The sequence below is a fragment of the Onychomys torridus genome, chromosome 2 (genome assembly GCF_903995425.1).
Source record: "Onychomys torridus chromosome 2, mOncTor1.1, whole genome shotgun sequence".
Classification (NCBI taxonomy): domain Eukaryota; kingdom Metazoa; phylum Chordata; class Mammalia; order Rodentia; family Cricetidae; genus Onychomys; species Onychomys torridus.
Window position 1 is genome coordinate 64,104,573 of NC_050444.1, and position 19,588 is coordinate 64,124,160.

The 19,588-nt window shown below is 51.0% G+C and overlaps 1 protein-coding gene across 4 annotated transcripts in view; it reads left to right on the forward strand.

Annotated features, from left to right (window-relative positions):
• Window positions 1–19,588, forward strand: part of Rusc2 (RUN and SH3 domain containing 2) — a 48,488-nt gene that overhangs the window by 19,564 nt on the left and 9,336 nt on the right. For 2 of the 4 annotated variants that reach the window (XM_036177634.1, XM_036177632.1), the window contains exon 2: window positions 15,617–17,710. In XM_036177634.1, coding sequence (XP_036033527.1) covers window positions 15,685–17,710 — 2,026 coding nt within the window. In that variant the 5' untranslated portion in view covers window positions 15,617–15,684. Of the gene's footprint in view, window positions 1–7,068; window positions 7,300–7,585; window positions 7,609–15,616; window positions 17,711–19,588 lie in introns of those variants that run through there. The other 2 variants (XM_036177631.1, XM_036177635.1) reach the window with 2 other exon arrangements.

Genomic DNA, 19,588 nt, shown 5'->3' on the forward strand with positions numbered 1-19,588 from the left:
CCAACTGAGGAGAATGCTCTGGGCAGCAGCCTTCAACTTGTGGTCCATGTGATCACAGAGCTTTGGGACTAGACACCTGGACACCTGACATCTGCTTGCTCCACTCCGTGTCTGTCAACACTGAACTGTTTTCCACAAAGCTTGCTTCCTTCAGGACCCAACTTAGCAACCTGGAGAAGCCTTTGGCCACTCCTCTAGCAGGAAGCTGCCCTACATTTGGACAGTAACCAGTAGAACTTGATACTGACGCCAGAGTGTAAAAATAAACACCTCGGACAGCTCTGTCTTAATCCGTCGCCATCAGAGTCGCTATTATTAGTCTGTAGGCCGAACAAGCAGCTGTGATTGGGCACACAACAGCCTGGACAGACCTATCCTGCCATCTTGGGATCAGACTGTTCCTCCCCTTCACCTACTGGGAGCTGAGCTGGGGCCCCAGGAGAAGGACCTCCAGTCTGGGAGCATGTCTTACGGCAGGTAACACTAGAGCGGTGTCTTTGCTCTGGGAGGTAGGTTAATACTGCGTAGATCTAATGGACACAGGGTCACCAGGCCTAGTTCCAGAGGAAATGGAAAGGGACGTGACTGTCCTTCCATTCCTTTGACTATTTTTGTTTTTTGAGACAATGTCACTTTTAGTCTAGGCTGGCCTCAAACTTGCTATGGAGCTGAGGATGGCCTGCCTCTATGTAGTACTAGGGTTACAGGTGTGTATCAGCATTCCGGTGTATTCCTGTGACTATTAGATCATTTGCCCACACATACCTCAGACCTACAGGCTTTAGATTTCTCTGGAACTGGGATAGGAGGAGAAAAACAAGAACACTGGTCATCTGCCAGGCAGAGTGATAGTAGTAGCGTATTGCTGAGCTTTATGTTAGGTATGACATGTGCTCTTGAATTCTACCTCAAGCCTCTCGGGGAATATCACAACAGTTTACAGCCTGAAGTTTCCCAGAATCCCATAGCTGGCAGGCTGTGACTAAGATTGGAACCTAGGCCCACCTTAGCACCAAGTCCTTGCTCTGTACATTACAGAACCTAACCTCTTGAATCCTCAGGACAAAGCCAGATGCCACACACCTGCTTCTTAAATTGTTGAAGTGAACAGAACAAAACTTAGGACAACCTTGGTCCTGTAACTAAAGCAAACACCACTACTGATGTGAAGACAGTCTTCGCGGCCACTACGGAGGCCGTCCCGTACTGTGCCTGGGCTTGGAGAGCTGGACTCTGGAAGCTGCCATCCAAACTACTGGCAAACGAGGCACGTCCAGGAAGGGCTTCCCCCCAGACAGAGGAGTTCCAGAAACACTGACCCACTGCTGAGAAGGTGGCCAGGCTGGAACCAGGTTCCCCAGAGAAGTGAGCCTGCGATGGCGGCATGCTGAGGCAGGGCTCCACTTGGAGGTTTCCCTGAAAGGCAGCGAGGCTTCCCTCTGCTCTCTCCCACCTCCCCCACCCTGGCCCCACAACTGGTTTGTGTAATTCAATCCAGATTCTTCTCATAGCCACACTTCTCCATGCAGATGTGCCCTTTTATTTACAGCTCTGGACAAGCTGATTGGCTAGCAGCTTGGCAGCCTGCATGCTTCAGTCCACTGTCTGGGAGGAGGGGGAGCAGAGAACACTGTGACTTTGCTTCCCAGAGCCCAGGAGCCACTGGGCACTGCCAAAGGATAAGCAGGGTATTGACCACACTGGACAGTTGAGCAGCGGTTCAGGCGCCTTCTTTGATCCAGCTGCCTTACTCGTGCAGATCAGTATTTAAGAACTGTCTCCAAGCAAAGCAGGCCATGCTGGGCTTCAGCGCCCTGTTTGTTCCTGTCTAGTCTTGGTGTTCCTCGCTTCCTTCCTTCACCTGGCACTGGGAGACTGTCCTGTGGGCCTTGTGACGCTGTGGTCTCCCTCCCTCCTTCTGAAGAGCTGTCTGTCAAGGTAGGACCTGAATCTTGCCTCCTTCTCATGTCCCCCTCTCCCCGCTAACCTGCCCTGCCCTCAGAAGAGATAGGATTTGCAGCAGGTTCTCCATCTCTAGAGACATAACTGTGGGCCGGCCTCTGAGAGTGAGGAGTGTGTGTCCTGCACAGTCACTTTGGAGTGAAGAGACGAGGAGGAGGTGGCTGTTCATTAACACTTTGCATAGGAACTTTCCCTGGAGTTAGGATTTGCTTTACTTTGTAATTATACCTGAAAGGAACCATAAGGTCTTCAGGATGACCAGGTGCTAGAAGCTGAGCTAAGGAAGGATGGGAAAAGCAGCACACACTGGCTAGACGCGTGGAAAAGATGTTTTTCTAGGTATAATCCCTTCCCTGAAGAAAGAGACCCTGGAGCAAAGCAAAATTTATTATCAGGTTTTTGTGAAATAGGTTCTTGGTCAGCAGCGGCTGGTGGTTTGTTCTTTTCCTGGATGAAATTGCCCATTCATCGAACTGGGACCTGGGGAGCTCTAGCCACTGTGGAGACGAAAGAGGCTTCCAACCGGTGTGAGTTCTGCAGTGGGTTCTGTCAGTGATGTTTTAAAGGGGCCTGCACACTGTTGGTTCCTAAGGAAGCAGAGAGACCTGGGGAAAAGACTCCAGCCACACCAGGCCGTCCTGTCCTGCTGCAGAGTCAGGCCTTGTGCAGGGTGCTTGTGTTTGATTTTAGAGGCAGACGATTCTCTGAAGCTCTTCAGCAGTATACACAAGAAGCCCAAACAAAACCAGTCCTGTGCTTCGAAAGAGGACACTATATTAGAGAGGCCTAATAAGGAAGCAGCTGCTGTGTCTGGGACAGCCCTTCCAGAACACTCCCAGCATCTGGCCAGCCTTGCTTGGAGTCCAAAATAACATGAAACCAGTTAGGAACAGTATCCTGGTCAGCTAGGAGCAGCCACACTGCCCAGAGGAAGTCAGACGACCTTGTGGGTATTGGCTGTCATTCCATTTGTAAAGGCAGACTCCTGAGGTCATGGCCAGGTGTGCTCAGACATCTGGCAGCTTGTTTATTCTTCTTGTGACTCAGCCACTGATACCTACTATCAACGCCAGTTCTTAAATCTCCAAATTCTTTGAGCATCTCCATTTCAGAGACAGGCACTTTCCTATAGGGGAGTCAATGCTTTCATCTAATCTCACGGACAGGGAATGGGGTTCTTCAAGAGAACGCTCATAAATTCATGTACATGACAAAGCTTATTTCTTCTCTGGAAAGCTTAGTCTGCTATTTTATTAACAATACTTCTTCATCTTACTGTTTTGAAGCAGGGTTTTCCACTGATCCTGGAGCTCGCCTACGTGTCTAGACTGTCCAGCAAGCCTCAGGATCCTCCTGGTTCCCTGGCTCAGGAATTACAGGCATGCCCTGCCTTTTACGGGTCTGAACTCAGGCCCCCAGACTTGCACAGCCAGTACTTTAACTGCCTGAGTCATCTGGCATCCCCAGAGATGACTTCTAGTTAGCCTTTTATTTCCCTCTTCATAATCTTAAGTCGCCAAGAACTATGTTCAATCCTGTCTTTGCCTGTGCCCAGAGCCTTCTGGAATTTTTTCCCTTTAAGGGGTAGAATCCCTTTGAATTCTATTCAGAGTTCCCACAATGGGGAAAGGGAGTTGGGGAGCATGGGGGTTTAGTACCCCGTCTTCAACAGAGCAGATCTGTTTTGTGTGTTACGGCTGAGGAAAAACCTGAAATCCTCTAGTGGAGCTGTGAGTCTCGTCTCTTAGACTGCCATTCCCAAACACCCCACAGTGCCTTGTACACAGCAGTTCTATAGATGTTCACTGTATGATCTTGGAGGCTGGGGGATGGCTTCATGAGTAAAGTACTGTAAACATGTAACAGTAGGGCCCTGAAAACATGAGGACGTGAGTTTGGATCCTTACACCTGTGTAAAAGCCAGACCCGGTGGCATACCTGTAATCCCAGCAGTGGGGAGGCAGAAGCAGGCAGATCCCTGGGACTTGCTGACTAGCTAGTTTTGCTAACCTTGGTGACATGTGAGCATACACCCACCAACCCCTGCACACAAACACACATGCATACAGCATGCACCTACCAAATCCTGCACACAAACACACATGATTACAGCATGCACCCACCCACCCCTGCACAAACACACATGCATACAGCATGCACCCACCAACCCCTGCACACTAATGCGCATGCATACAGCATGCACACCTGTATTTTAAGAGTTGGTTCCCAGGGTAAAGGTGCTTGCCACCAAGCCTGCCAACCTGAGTTCAATTCCTGGAATCCATGTGAGAGTAAAGGAGAACTGATTCCCGAAAGTCTTCCATATGTATACGTGGCATGTGTGTGTGCACACACTCACATACACACACACACACACACACACACACACACACACAAATAAACAAACAAATAAATGAATGTTAAAAAAAAATGACCTCAGGATGCTTCTAGATGGGAAGACTACAGTTTATCGTAATTTATTTTGAGCATTTCTTACCTTTGCTATTAGATTTCATCATAAAGTTTGGGGTAAAACATGGCCAAACCCGGGTTTTTGTGACATCAAATATACCTGACTAGAACAACACAAATGTACTCCCTTATTTCCAAATTAGTTCCCTGCGGTGAAAGTTCAATGGAGCGATTATTGGGAAAGATCAGGGACAAAGGTACTATTACATAGTCTTCTTGCTCTGTCCCTCTTGAGACAGGGTCCTGCTATAATCCAGGCTGACCATAAACACACAAACAGTCTCCCTGCCTCAGCCTCCCAAATGCTAGGCTCACAGATGCTAAGATCACTACCCCGGCTCCTTGTTCTTTGTGTTAGGGGCTGTCCTCAAAAGTCTAGTGGTCTTTAGCTCTAGATTATATTTGGGAAGGAAGCATTAGGAGCTGGAGAGATAGCTCAGGGTTAGAAGCTCCAACTGCTCTTCCAGAGGACCTGAGTTCAGTTCCCACCATCCACACAGCAGTTTGGGGAGATCCAGCACCCTCCTCTGGCCTTCACCGGCACGCAGTGAGGTTGGGGAGCAGGGACATTGTAGTCTGTGGTGTGCTGTGTTAAAGGGGGCACTGAGTGTGTGAGAGCCAACAGTGCTTGAGGTGGCCTCCCAGAGTGTCAGGGACAAGGACCCTGGGCCCAGAGCTCTCCCAGGATCACCTAGCACTCCATGGCCTTGATCACAGTTGACGTGGCTGAACCCACAGTAAAGGACCCCGGGCCTTTCCAGCCGTCCTGAGAGGGCCAGTAACGGCTTAATGTCATGAGTCCCTCCTTCCCCTCCTTCCCTGCTTCACTGCTTCCTACTTTGTAGAACCAGGGACTACTGTCCCTCCAGCCAGTCAAGGTCGGAGATGAGCCTTTAGCCACTTTCTGTCTCTATAATTCAGCCCAGTTCAGTATGGGCTCAGGAGATACACAGGTCTCATGAGGCGGGGAAGAAGCCAGAAAGGTAAAGAGATGAGTGTAATAGCACACACCTGTAATCCCAGCACTCAGGAGGGTTTGAGACTAACCTTGACTATCGAGCAAGTTGGAGATCTGTCTGAGTTACACATAGCAAGACCCTGTCTCCGAAAACCAAGAAAGGGAAAAGAAAGCCTGTGGCCCAGACCCAAGCTTCCTCCAAAGGCTTCTTGAACCAGACCTTGAAAGTCTTCACTATAGAATGCAGACAGCATAGTCAGGCCTGCAGGCCATGGGTTCTCCATCCACAGATTCAGTCAACTGTGGCGTAGAATACTCAGGAGGAGTCTAGGGAGGTGGCTTAGGGATAGAGAGCTTGCTTGGCACACACAAAGCCTTCAGTTCGATCCCCGCTTCTAGAAGAGGGAGAAAAGAAGACAGTTCAGAGTGGATCAGATGGGCAGGGCTGGTGCTTGGAACCACCAAGCCCACCTTGAGAGGAGAGCGGCTGTTTGCTTGGTTCGTTGGTGTGGGGCTTTTGAGACAGGGTCTCTCTCTGTGTAGTTCTAGCCATCCTGGAACTCGTATGTAGACCGTGCTGGCCTTGAACTCACAGAGATCCGCCTGCCTCTGCCTCCCCCAGGCGCTGGGATTAAAGGCGTGCGCCACCATTCCTGACCTGAAAGCTGCTGTTTTGAAGGGTCGCATGAAGGGTCGCTGAGCAGTGGCGAGCAGACAGAGGCCGGGCCACCACTTGTCTTTCATCTGGCTCATGTGTGGTCCCCTCCTCTCATTTCTCCTCACAGACTGGCCCACAACCCGAGCAAGGAAGAGATGGAGACTTCCATAGGTCTATAGGCAGAGCAGCAATTTTCCTTTGATCTGAGAGAAATCAGCCTCTTTCCTTTGCCTCCCTTTGTCTGGGAGGAGCTTCCTGGACGCTCCACCTGGTTAAAGGGATTCTCTGTCTTTACAAGCCCAGGTGAATCCCAGTCAGCGAGGACCAAAAACCGATGTGACAGGCCCACCTCTGTGTCAACCCTTAGAGCCTCTGAAGAGAGCCCAAGCCTGTGTTAGGGAGCTGTCGTGCAGCCCTTGGCTGTAAGCATCACTACCACTGCTAGAAAAGGCTGCCGAGGAGCCGGGCCCACCCTGAGGAGCTCTAGCCTAGGAATAGGCCGAGACTGGGCTTCTAGAAAGGTGCCTGCTGCTTTGTTGGTGTAACGATGATAGGCGTTGGGGGTTTGGGGTTGCTCTGTTTTCTTGTAGCCTTTGGGCGGGGCTTCCAAAACCCTCTCCCAGGCTTACTTCCCACCCTAACCCAGTAAGCCTTACTAAAGAAAAGCTGGAAAACAAGTAGTCATTCACAGTGGAGGAAAAGAGGAGGGAGGGGCCAAAGGGAGCGGCCTGAGACGGGAAGGAAGGAAGGAATCGAGCTCCCAGGCTCTGCCCAGACTTCTCCCAACGCTGAGCCCGATCCGGGAGAGAAGCTGGGCCCAGCTCTCGCCGTCTCTGCTGTCTGGAAAGTCTCTATCTTCAGCACCTACTGCCCGGTGTGGCTGACTCCTCTGTCTCTACTCCCCCGGGCTGACCGGCCGCAGCAGGGACGGACGGACGGGGAAGCTGAGTGGCTGTACTGTGGGCTTGCGGGCTCCTTTCCCTCCCCTCCGCTCTCCTCCCCCTCCCCCCCCCCCCCAGCAACGTCACCGCAGCCCAGCAGCCGTGGCAGCAGCAGCAGCAGCCCGGAGACAGGCTGAGATTGCGCAGCCTCCCTGCATTAGCCAGGATGCCATTGTACTAGCAGAAAGCAGATCTTAGGAAACCAGCCCGATCCCCCTGTGCGATCGTGGGGACCCGTGATTCAGCTGAGACTGTCGAGGTAGAGCTTGGCGGGAGCCACCAGGTCCAGCTCCAGGCTCCTTGCAGAGGTATGGCTCTGGCGGGGGAGGGGGGAGCAGCTAGGCAGAGGCAGGCTCACCATTAGCATCTGGGCTCTGGTTCCTGTCCTTCTGAAAGGGAGAGTGGCTGCAGGCGCCCACAAACTCACCTCTGCATGCACGGGCTGGTGAAAGGAAGAGGCTTGAGCTAATGCTATCTGTGCTATTTGGTCAAGAAACAAGATCTTGTTCTTCCCTTCCGGATATTTCTAATGAAGCTGCTGTATCTGCAGTTGTCAGAATGGAGGGGTCAGATCTGGACACAAAGGCTGAATGGGTGGAGACACCTCTACAGCTATTGTAAGTTTATGCTGAAAACAATGGAGGGATCCACGCATTTTTCCCAAGGTCGGGTGGCTTTCCGTCCACACACATGCATACATGTGTGCACATAGACATATACCTTTCCGTTACTGTAGGATGCCATAAGAAGGAATGTTGACCAAAATGCCTCACTGTGTACGGAGAGAGATCTCGATGCTGAAGGCACCTGGCCTGTTATACTCAGGCTCTTTCACAGTGTTGCCTCCTAGCAGGAAGAGACCTGAGCTACACTAAGCTCATACTCTCAAATCCACCATCCTGCCCTCTTCCCTTGGTCCTGCCCTAGAGAAGGGCCAGTCTGGGAGGCTGTCAGTCCCACAGCGCTCTCCGCAGGACCTCAGGTCAAGGTCAGATCGCTAAGGAAGAGCTGTGACCAACAGAAGGATGCAGATGAACACAGACAGTCCTCCCGCTGTTGGCCAGGTGGAGAGTTCCTTAGATTCTGTTCCATCATCCACCTTGGGAGAGAACTCAAGCACATGGGGGTTCTACAGTTTGTAAATGAGCAGTTTGGGAGGAGTACAGTGTGAGAGTGTGTGAGTTCCCAGGAAGTGTGAGGAATGTGAACTGCAGAGCAAGGGTAGAGTGACCTGGGAACCATGAATGGGGCAGGCTGAGGCAGCCTGGGAACTGGGCCCTGAAGGGCAGGAAACAGGATTGACCAGTGTTGTGAGAACATGGGGGTGTCAATATGAAAGGGCTGTGGGTTCATGGTAGTTGACATACCCTATAAAAGTGGATACCCAAGTGAGTGCCTATCCAGGAAAGGTAGGAAGCAGATGTGGGTAGATGAAAGGACTTCAGGAAGAGGGTGTGACCTCAAGCATCTTGAGAATGAGTTATAGTATACGTCCTTGAGAATTGGAAATGCCAGGGTTTGAATCCATTTAAACTATGTAATTGTGACTAAACTACTTATACCCTGAGGCCTTGGTTTTCTCGTGTGTTAAATAGGTGTGGTTAGTTGGGCATGATGACATGCACCTCTGATCTCAGTACTCAGGAGCCAGAGGAAGGCAGGTCTGTATAAGGATCTATTTGAGGTCAGCCTGGTCTATGTAACAAGTTCCAGACCAGTCAGCTACAAAGTGAGACCCTGCCTCAAAAACTTGCCAGGCAGTGGTGGCACACACCTTTAATCCCAGCACTGGGGAGGCAGAGGCAGACTAATCTCTGGGTTCAAGACCAGCCTAGTCTACAGAGTGAGTTCCAGGACAGCCAGGGCTACACAGAGAACCCTGTCTTGAAAAACAAATCAAATACAAACCCCCTCACAGTGAGAATGACTGTGTGTATCTGGGGTGTTAGAATGGAACTGGAGAGGATATACACACACCTATCATGTAATGCTCATAAACAGCATTGCTAGATCTTGAGACTCCCACCAGGGACGAGCTGGAACAGGTATCACAGGAAGCTTCCCTGGGTCTGGAGGTCTACACTTACATCTGCATGGTGCCTGAGCCACTATTCTGTCTACCCAGCTGGGTATAGCGAGAAAACTCATCCTCTTTGAGAGTGTGCTCCTCCTCCTCTGTCTCCTGGGTCTCTCAAAAGTATGAAGTGAGTTTGTTTATCTCAGTGTTCTCTTTACTACGGCCACTGTGTTACATTTGTTAAACTTGATACCTGTTCAAGACCCTCTCTCCCAGATGTGCTCATTCATGTTTTCTGCAGTGTCTGAAGCAAAGCCAAATACCTTATTGCATTATTCCTCTTCGTGGTTGCTTGTTTGAGTCAGAGTCTCTTGTAGCACAGGTTGGTTTGAACGACTGTAGCTGAGGCCGGCCTTGAACTCCTAATCCTCCTTCCTACCCCCAAATGTTGGGATTATAGGTGTGTGTCACCACTCCCAGATCTCGTTTTATTCCTAACTGATTTTTTTTAAATGTTCAGAAATTAGGGTTCCTGGATCCCATCTTAATTCTGTTATTTGTTTGTTTATCTGCAAAGTAGGGCACTGAGCTGTATCTCCAGGCCTCTCTTTTTCTACTTTAAAAAAGCATTTATGTGGATGAGTGTTTTGCCTGCATATATGTATGTATGATTGTGTACCATGTGCCTCGTACCCACAGAGGTCAGAGGAGACAGTTGGATCCCCTGGGACTGGAATTTGGGATGGGTGTGAGCTACCAGGTAGGTGCTGGGACCTGAACCTGGGTCCTCTGAGAGGACAAAGAGCATATTTTTGACCACCGAGTCATCCCCCCCCCATTTTTCCTTTTTATTTTGAAATAGAGTTTTGCAAAATTGTGCAGTGTGCAGGCTGCCTTGAACTCGGTTGGTACACAGGCAGGCCTTGACTGGAAATCCACCCGGCATCTGTGCCACTAGACCCAGCTTCCTTACTTTTTAAAATGAAGATGGCCCTGCCTTCTTCAATGTTCGTGATGATCAGTGCTCTGCAATGTACCTGATTGAAAAGTGCTCTGCACAGCCAGGGATGGACCAGAGACACTGGTCTGCCTTACTTAAGGCCTTGGGTTCAGTCTCCAGCACCACCAAAGAAAAGTGCTTTGTGAAAATGTGGAGGGGAGCCGGGGTTGGTGAAATACTCCTTTAATCTCAGCACCGAGGAGGCGGAGGCAAGACCAGCCTGAGCTACATTCAATACACACACACACACACACACACACACACACACACACACACACACACCATCACCACTCTTAAGATAGGTTTAACACTTACACGTCCAAAACAAAAATGTTCTTGTGCTTTCTACTGGCTGAATGGAATAGGGGTCAGGGATGGGGTGGGGGTGCAGGACTCAGAGAAACAGATCTCTAAACCACAGATTTAGAGGAAATAATGCAAGGCAGATATCTGATAGAGGACTTGTATCTGGAAGAATAAAAATTTAAAATCCTGCTGCTCAGTAATAAGGAGTAGAATGGTCACTTCCGGGTTCCAAGCACCATGCTCTAAGCTCCAGTGCCACAGATTTCATTAGGTCTCTGACCTCTGACCTGCATCCTAGTCTGGGAGAGAGAGAGATGTAAACATAGCTGTCAGCACCCTCCAGCCAAGGGGTCCTCTGAAACCTCCCAAGTCTACGTGCTTGTTTTCCTGGTCAGAGGGTCTGTTTCCTCCACTCAGTCTGAGAGTTTGCGCTTCCACATAAATGTGTGTGTGTCCTAGGAACAGTTTAGGGGGCTTGAACAATAAACTGTTTGTTTAGACAGGGTCTTGTTCTGTAGACCAGGCTGGCCTGGAACTCATAGACATCCACCTGCCTCTGCCTCCCGAGCGCTGGGATTAAAGGCATGTGCCACCAAACCTGACCAACCTTCCTTCCTCTCCCTCCCTCCCTCCCTCCCTCCCTCTCTCCCTCCCTCCCTTCTTTCATGTATTTACTTGTGAATGTCTCTTGACAATGGTACCTTGCAGTGGGAGGAGCTCCCACTGAAGATGGGTGATGTCTGTATCCCAGAGGCATCCCTAAAGTTTTTACTATGTATCCAAGAAATTAGGTACCTTAGTCCAGCCTCGGGATTATAGTCTGGATCCTAGAGGGAAATCTAATATTACATGCACGGAAAAGCCTCCTACTTACAGAAACTGTTATTTGTGCACGTGGTATATATTTACTGTACACAAACTAGAATATACAGATGAGACAGAAAAAAGGGAAAATCATCTAGAACTGCTCAACAGAGGTCAGCACTGTGAATATTTTGTGTGTGTTTCAAATCTTCTTCCATGCATATAAACATAAAGATAAATAAAAATAACTTAGAAAAATATCACAGTAATACAGTTCATCTCCTACTTCCTCTTTAAGTCAATAATCATATTACTATATTATGATTGTCTGGAGCCATGGTCTCACTGTGTTGGCCAATCTGGCTCCAAATCCTGGGTTGGAGAAATTCCTTTACTTCAGCCTTCTCAGTAGCTAGGGCCACAGGATACCACCATACTCAGCTAATAGCACAGGACACACACACACACACACACACACACACACACGTACACGTATTTGGGGGTGGGCAGGGTTTCACTATTAGCCCTGGTAGGCTTGCACCACACCTGGCTATATATTTTTAATTGACCATTATTGGAATTTTAGAGTAGTCCCAACTTTTAATCTTTGTTATCCTATAGCATATAGAATGAATATATATGCTCCAAATGTTTTTATATGTGTGTGTATGTATACATGTATGAGGAGATAGGAGGAAAGAAGTAAGGGAAACTCTATCTTATCTCTTATATCAAAGCATCCTAAAAGTCCTCTTCACTGCTCCCCTAAATGCCACTAAGCAGTTGTTCCCCACTTCCTGTCTTCTCACCTGTTTCTGCAAATACCCAGCCCCCTGCAGCCCTCTGAGTCCCCTCTACCCTCAGCCCCCTCCCCTGCAGCCCTCTGAGTCCCCTCTACCCCCCAACCCCCTCCCCTGCAGCCCTCTGAGTCCCCTCTACCCCCAGACCCTTCCCCTGCAGCCCTATGAGTCCCCTCTACCCCCAACCCCCTCCCCTGCAGCCCTCTGAGTCCCCTCTACCCCCAGACCCTTCCCCTGCAGTCCTCTGAGTCCCCTCTACCCCCAGAACCCTCCCCTGCAGCCCTCTGAGTCCCCTCTACCCCCCAAGCCCCTCCCCTGCAGCCCTCTGAGTCCCCTCTACCCCCAGCCCCCTCCCCTGCAGCCCTCTGAGTCCCCTCTACCCCCCAGCCCCCTCCCCTGCAGCCCTCTGAGTCCCCTCTACCCCCCAGGCCCCTCCCCTGCAGCCCTCTGAGTCCCCTCTACCCCCAGCCCCCTCCCCTGCAGCCCTGAGTCCCCTCTATCCCCCAGCCCCCTCCCCTGCAGCCCTGAGTCCCCTCTATCCCCCAGCCCCCTCCCCTGCAGCCCTGAGTCCTCTCTACCCCCCAGACCCCTCCCCTGCAGCCCTCTGAGTCCCCTCTACCCCCCAGCCCCCTCCCCTGCAGCCCTGAGTCCTCTCTACCCCCCAGACCCCTCCCCTGCAGCCCTGAGTCCTCTCTACCCCCCAGACCCCTCCCCTGCAGCCCTGAGTCCCCTCTACCCCCCAGACCCCTCCCCTGCAGCCCTCTGAGTCTCCTCTACCCCCAGACCCCTCCCCTGCATCAATCTTTCTTCCTCACTCCTCTTCCCATGAACCTTCATCTTTTGTGGGCTTTGTTTTTTGTCTTTTGACACAAGATCTCAATGTAGCCTTGGCTAGCCTGGAATACTCTTATTGAGATACAGTTCATATACCAGTTGTCTTAGTTAGGGTTTCTACTGCTGTGAAGAGACATCATGACCACAACAACTCTTATAAAGGAAAACATTTAACTGGGGCTGGCTTACAGTTCAGAGATTCAGTCCATTACCATCATGGTGGGACATGGCAGCATGCAGGCAGACATGGTGCTGGAGAGGTAGCTAAGAGTCTACATCTTGATATGCAGGCAACAGGGAGTGAACTGAGACACTGAGTGTGGCTTGAGCTTACATGAGACCTCAAAGCCCACCCCAGAGTGACACACTTTCTCCAACAGGCCACACCCACTCCACAAGGCCACACCCACTCCACAAGGCCACACCTCCTAATAGTGCCACTCCCCTTGGGGCCATTCTCTTTCAAACCAGCACAACAGTATACTCACCAGTATATAATTGTAACCATTACCAATGTCTGATAGCAAAATATTTTATCACGCCACAAAGATCGCCCTTAGCCATTAAGCAGTTGTTCCCCATCAGCCAGTCCTTACAAATTACTAACCTACCTTCCACTTAAGTTGATTTTCCTGTTTTAGATATTTCATATAAATCACACACCATACAAAGGAGTCCTTTGTGACAACTTCTTTTTCTTAATATTACCTTTTTAAGATTCATTCATATTGTAGCATGTAAAAGTGATTCACTCCTTTTGTTGCTGAATAATAGTCCGTGTGTGTGTGTGTGTGTGTGTGTGTGTGTGTGTGTGTGTGTGTACCCCATTTTTACTCATTTTTAGCTGGTATATAAAATGATGGAAGAGACATTTTACTTATCTGTTCATCAGTTGACAGATTTTGGAATCTGGCCACTTTCTTGGTTACTATGAATGATGCTGCTGTAAACGTTTTCACGGTAGCTTCTGTATGGCCGAGTTGCCCTCCCCCTTGGAGTTCAGTCTTAGCACTGTGGGATTGCTGGGTCTGTGGGTGAGTCTGTGCTGAACATTCTGAGGACTGTATGACAATTTTCCCAAGGGCCCGCCTATACCACTTTACAGTGCCCTCATTGTGGACGAGGGTTTTCTCCATGTCGTCTTCAGTACTTGGTGCCTATATATTTTGGGTTTGGTATCCTGTTGGGAGTGCATTAGTATCTCATTGGAGCTCTTATTTTCTTAATGACCATGATATTGCCCATCTTTTCATCTTGCTAACCACACATATGTCTTCTTTAGAGAAATATGTATTCAGTGCTGGGCACATTAACACACACTTAATCTCAGTTCTCTGTAGGCAAAGGCAGGCAGATCTCTGTGAGTTCAGAGACAACCTGGTCTACATAGTGAGTCCAAGGCTCCTGTATGTATATGTGTGTGTGTGTGTGTATAAAGTTGTAAGAGTCCTTTGTATATTTTGATTAGAAACCACTGTCAGAAGTATGGTTTTAAAAGCTTCTCCCACTCTGTCAATTGGTTCTTCCCTTTTGTGGGTCTCTATGAGTGAGCACAGAGAGGCCAGAAGTCAGCTTCAGGGTCACTACTCAGGACTTTGTTTTCTGAGACAGGGCTTCTCAGTGGTGTGGGCTTCACCAGGTCGGCTAGTCTGACTGGCAGAGTCCTAAGCAGATGCCTGTCTTCGCCTCCCCAGTAGTTTACAGCTGTGTGCCACCGTGCCCTGCTTTTTAACTCAGATTCTGGCGATCACACTCAGGTCTCCATGCTTAAACAGCAAACACTTTACTAAGTGACCCACCTCCCTGGCTCACTTCTCGATTTTCTGTAGGATCCTTCGAAGCATCTACTGTTTCAGTAGGTTGGAAACCATCACCATTGGGTTTGGTTTACCAGGTTTCCTCTTGAGTTGAGGATGCAGCTCTGGTGGTACTGCTTGCTTAGCGTCCCTAAGACCTGGGTTAAGTCCTTAGCACCATATAAACTGGGCAGAGTGGTACATGCCTGCCGTCCTAGCACATGGTCAGTGGAGGCAGGAAGACCAGGAATTCAAGGTCCTCCTTGGCTAGATATGGATTTGGAGACCAGCCTATATTATATGAGACCCTATCTCAAAAAAGGTTTTTGTTTGTTTATTTTTCGAGACAGGGTTTCTCTGTGTAGCTTTGGAGCCTGTCCTGGAACTCACTCTGTAGACCAGGCTGTCCTCAAACTCACAGAGATCCACCTGCCTCTGCCTCCTGAGTGCTGGGATTAAAGGTGTGCACCACCACCGCTCAGCTTCAAAAAAAAATTTTTTTTTTTAATTCTTATTTTGTTTCTATAACTCTTAATCTTGTAACTTGGTTTCACTTCTCTGGCTGTTGCTTTCCACATCCATGCTGATGGCCATACTCACCACAGCAGGGCGTACAAATCTAATAGAGGAGACTTCCTCTCAGAAGTCTTCATTTTAATGTGATTTAACACACGCTATTGTAATCTATAATCATATTTAATTATAACTTTCTATAATTGCCCCTCATACATATAGTTGTTGGTCATTTCCCTTTAATTCATTGCCTGTGCATGACCTAAAGCACGTGTAACTCGATGGCCTTTACTGTATTCCACACGAGAGCTTGGTCCTTTGCTCTAAATGAGATCAAATGTAAGAAGTCGGTGGTATCAGGGGTCAGTTAAATGATTAAGTAAGAGAAAGTGAATGAGGGATTTGGAGCCAGAGTAGGTAAAAAGAAAAAAATAGGCATCCGAGGGAGAGAAGGGAGATTATGTGTGTGTGTCCATCGGAAGAGAATGTGGGGAAGGGCCTGTCCCTGATTGCCAGGGAGGTGACATTAGGTTCCCTTTCTTTTCCTCTCTCCAGGTGCCAAGCTCTCCTGATGAAATGTGTTCTGCCCCACTGGGCTCCACAGGCAGTGTCTGGTGCTGTTGATGCCCTTGTTGGAACTCTCCAGAATGGATAGCCCCCCTAAGCTGACTGGAGAGACCCTCATCGTCCACCACATCCCCTTAGTGCACTGTCAGGTCCCAGACAGGCAGTGCTGTGGGGGGGCGAGCGGAGGCGGTGGGAGTTCGAGACCCAATCCCTTCTGCCCGCCCGAGCTGGGCCTCCCGCAGGCGGGCCAAGACCTGGGACAAGCCGACTCTCTGCTGTATGGCAGTCTGCACTCTGCTCCAGGGGCGCCGACGACGCGGTCTTCAGACGGAATCAAGAGTAGGAGTCGCGACGGCAGAGGCCCTGGCGCCCCCAAACGACACAACCCCTTCTTGGTGCAGGAAAGTGTGGGCGAGACGGGACTTGGTGACCTGTATGAGGACAGTGCTGGGGACAGCGCCACCCAGCAGTCCTTCCATCTGCACACCGCCAGCCAGCCCACCTTCCATCTGTCTTCTTTCCAGCTGCCACCGTCCGGCCCTGGCCTGGGCAGGCCATGGGGCGCAACGACGCCGCGCAGTCGGCCCGGCGTGGTGGAGGGCCAGGAACGGGAGCCCGCCACAGCCTTGGGTAGCCAGCAGGGCAGCGCTAGCCACGGCCGCCGGCCAGAGCTGGACGCTGAGACCATGGATCTGGACGAGTGTGGGGGACCCGGTGGCAGTGGAGGGGGAGCCAGCGACGCCTCTGCCTTTTCCTTTGACCAAGAGTGGAGGCTCAGCGCGGATGAGTCCCCAAGACACCCCGGGCGCTCCGGCTCGGGCGCTGGGCACTATCCCTGCAGCAGCACGTCCAGTCAGTCGGAGGCCGCTGACCAGTCCATGGGCTACGTCAGTGACTCTTCCTGCAACAGCTCAGATGGCGTGCTAGTCACGTTCAGCACCCTCTACAAGAAGACGCCCGGCGGCTCCCGTGCCAACCTCAACTCTGTCCCTCAGTCCTGCAGTGACTCTTCCTTCTGTAGCCACTCAGACCCCGGAGCCTTTTACCTGGACCTGCAGCCCTCCCCAGCTGAGTCGAAAATGTCTTGTGAGTCCCACCACCCTGAAAATGGGGACAGGGAAGAGGGCTGTGGTTGTCCCCATGCCTCATCTCCTGAGCTCGATGCCAACTGCAACTCCTACCGCCCACACTGTGAGCCCTGCCCAGCTGTGGCTGACCTCACAGCCTGCTTCCAGAGCCAGGCCCGCCTTGTGGTGGCCACACAAAATTACTATAAACTTGTCACCTGTGACCTGTCCTCGCAGTCCTCCCCAAGCCCGGCTGGCTCTTCCATCACCAGTTGCTCTGAAGAACAGACCAAGATAAGTCCTCCGCCAGGCCCCGGCTCCGGCCCAGACCCAGACCCCAGTCAGCCCTCTGAGTATTACCTCTTCCAGAAGCCGGACATCCAGGCAGAGGAACAAGAAACAGTGGATTCCTCAGCAGAAGCAGCAACTGCCGAGGGCCCCACTGTCCTGGAAGGGCAAGTGTACACGAATACTTCACCCCCCAACCCCAGCACCGGCCGGCAGCGCTCTCGAAGCTATGATCGAAGCCTGGAGCGCAGCCCCCCTGTCCGCCTGGGCTCGCTGGAGCGCATGCTAAGTTGCCCAGTACGCTTAAGCGAGGGCCCTGCTGCCTTGGCCGGGCCTGCCTCCCCGCCCAGGAGGGTCACCTCTTTTGCTGAGCTGGCCAAGGGCCGGAGGAAAGCTGCAACAGGCTCTGGCTCCCCACCACTCCGGGTGAGCACTGGAGACTCTTCCCAGGAGTTCTCACCCATCCAAGAAGCCCAGCAAGATAGGGCAGGCCCGCTTGATGAGGGCGCTCCATGTAGCCATAGTCTGCCATCCATGCCCCTGGGGCCAAGCCTGGACCTCCTTGGCCCAGAACCTTGGTCCACCCAGCTCTGTCAGGGCTCCCAGTCCAGCGAGATGCCACTTCCTAGCCTCAGAGCTGCTGGGCAGGGCCCCTTGGCCCCGCTGATGGATCCAGGGAGCCCAGCCAACAGCCATACCCAGAGGGATGCGAGAGCTAGAGCTGACGGTAAGGAACTCAGAGAATACCAGGCTATGCATTCGTTCCCTGCCAGCCCGGCCCTCTCTTTCCCCGGGGTGGGGGCAGGGAGAAGAGAGTACCAAATAGGTCAGGAGGGCTTGGAGACTGGTGTCCTGGGAAACCCGGAAGCCGGAAGTATAGGCCCTTAGACCAGAAGTGGATCTACTGGAAGAGACAAGGCATGTGGTCAGTTGTAGACATGCGGGGATTGACAGTGCTCGAGTCGACTGAGGGACATGTCCGACAGGGAGAGCACAGTGGGCAGCGGGGAAGTTTGTTCTTTGATCACTGATGGTAATCTTGCACTTAAGAACCTAACACAGCCCCGGGCTGTGGTGGCACATGCCATTAATCCCAGCACTTGGGAGGCAGAGCCAGGCGGATCTCTGTGAGTTCAAGGCTAGCCTGGGCTACCAAGTGAGTTCCAGGAAAGGCGCAAAGCTACACAGAGAAACCCTGTCTCAAAAACAAACAAACAAACAAAAAGAATGTTCTAGGCTCCCAGAAGAGTCTGCACAAACCCTGCACAGGCTCGGATCTGATGCTTTCCAGGAAAGCAGTAGACTGACTTAGCATAGCCCTAGGATGGGGTGAGCCCCTGGAGGATCTCATCAGAGGGTGGCTCTGTTGTTACTGCTCTGTTTGCTTTTCCATTTGTTCAATGGCATGTTTTGACTTGCAGTTTTAGAAGGATCCTTGGTGGTCTGGGTAGAGATGTGAAGTGTCCTCCTGACGGGAGAGACCCCTCCCTGCGTTGATTACAAAGTTACTGGATTGAGTGGTAGTGGAGCTCTGTGAGTTCCAAGTATTAGTGGTGGCCCAGCCAGGGCTACACAGTGAGACCCGGGGGCGGGGGTGGGGGGAGTTAAAACCAGTCTTCCAGGAAGATGTGTGGAATTACAAAGTAAATAGAGCCTGGCCACACTGTGATTTCAGGGCTGAGCAGAGCAACCCGTACTGTCGGGGATGAGACTGGGCGTGATGGGGCACATCCCATAATCCTAGCATTTAGAAGTGAAGGCCGGAGAGTCAGAGGTTCGAGACCGGGCCAGTGAGATGGCCTGGCAGCTGTAGGCACTTACAGCTTAGCAACCTGAGTTCAATCCCTGGACCTTAGATAACTGTGAAAGGGAAGAATGGACTCCTCCAAGCTGCCCTCTGCCTCCCACACTTGCATGCACACACGCAGTGATAATTAAAATACGTATTTTAGCCAGGCATGGTGCCACACACCAGCAGTCCCAACACTCAGGGCAGAGGAGGTGGATCTTGTGGCAGCTTGTTCTCCACAGTGAGTTCCAGGGCAGCCAGGGCTACCTTGTCTCCAAATGTTTAACTACTTTAAGAGGGTCTGGAGAGGAGCCTTGGTGACTGAAGCATTTGTGTCATAGCTCCCCCTAAAACCTGCAGATGCCAGAAATGCCAGAAATGTGGCAGGTAGGTCCAGCCTCAGACAGCAGAGAGATACCCAGAACAAGGTGACTAGCAAGACTGGCCGTATCCAAGAGCTCTGGGTTTGATTGGGTCATCCTGCCTCAGTGAGTAAGGTAGATGGGTGATCAAGAATGATTCCCAGTGTCAACTCAGCGCCTCCACATGTTCTCATACATATGCAGATGTGTACACATACATACACACCACATAAACAAGAAAATGGAAAAGGGAGAGAGAGAGAGAGAGGGAGAGGGAGAGGGATGGAGAGAGAGAGAGGGAGAAGGAGGGGCATTAAAGTATTTTTACTGTACTAAAAAACTTAAGGAATTTTTAATACTTTTTTAATTGAAGTATTTTTATTGGGTCAGTGAGATGGTTCAGCTTGGAAAGGTGTTTGCTAATAGGTTGTTTGATCCTGAAGTCCACGTGGTG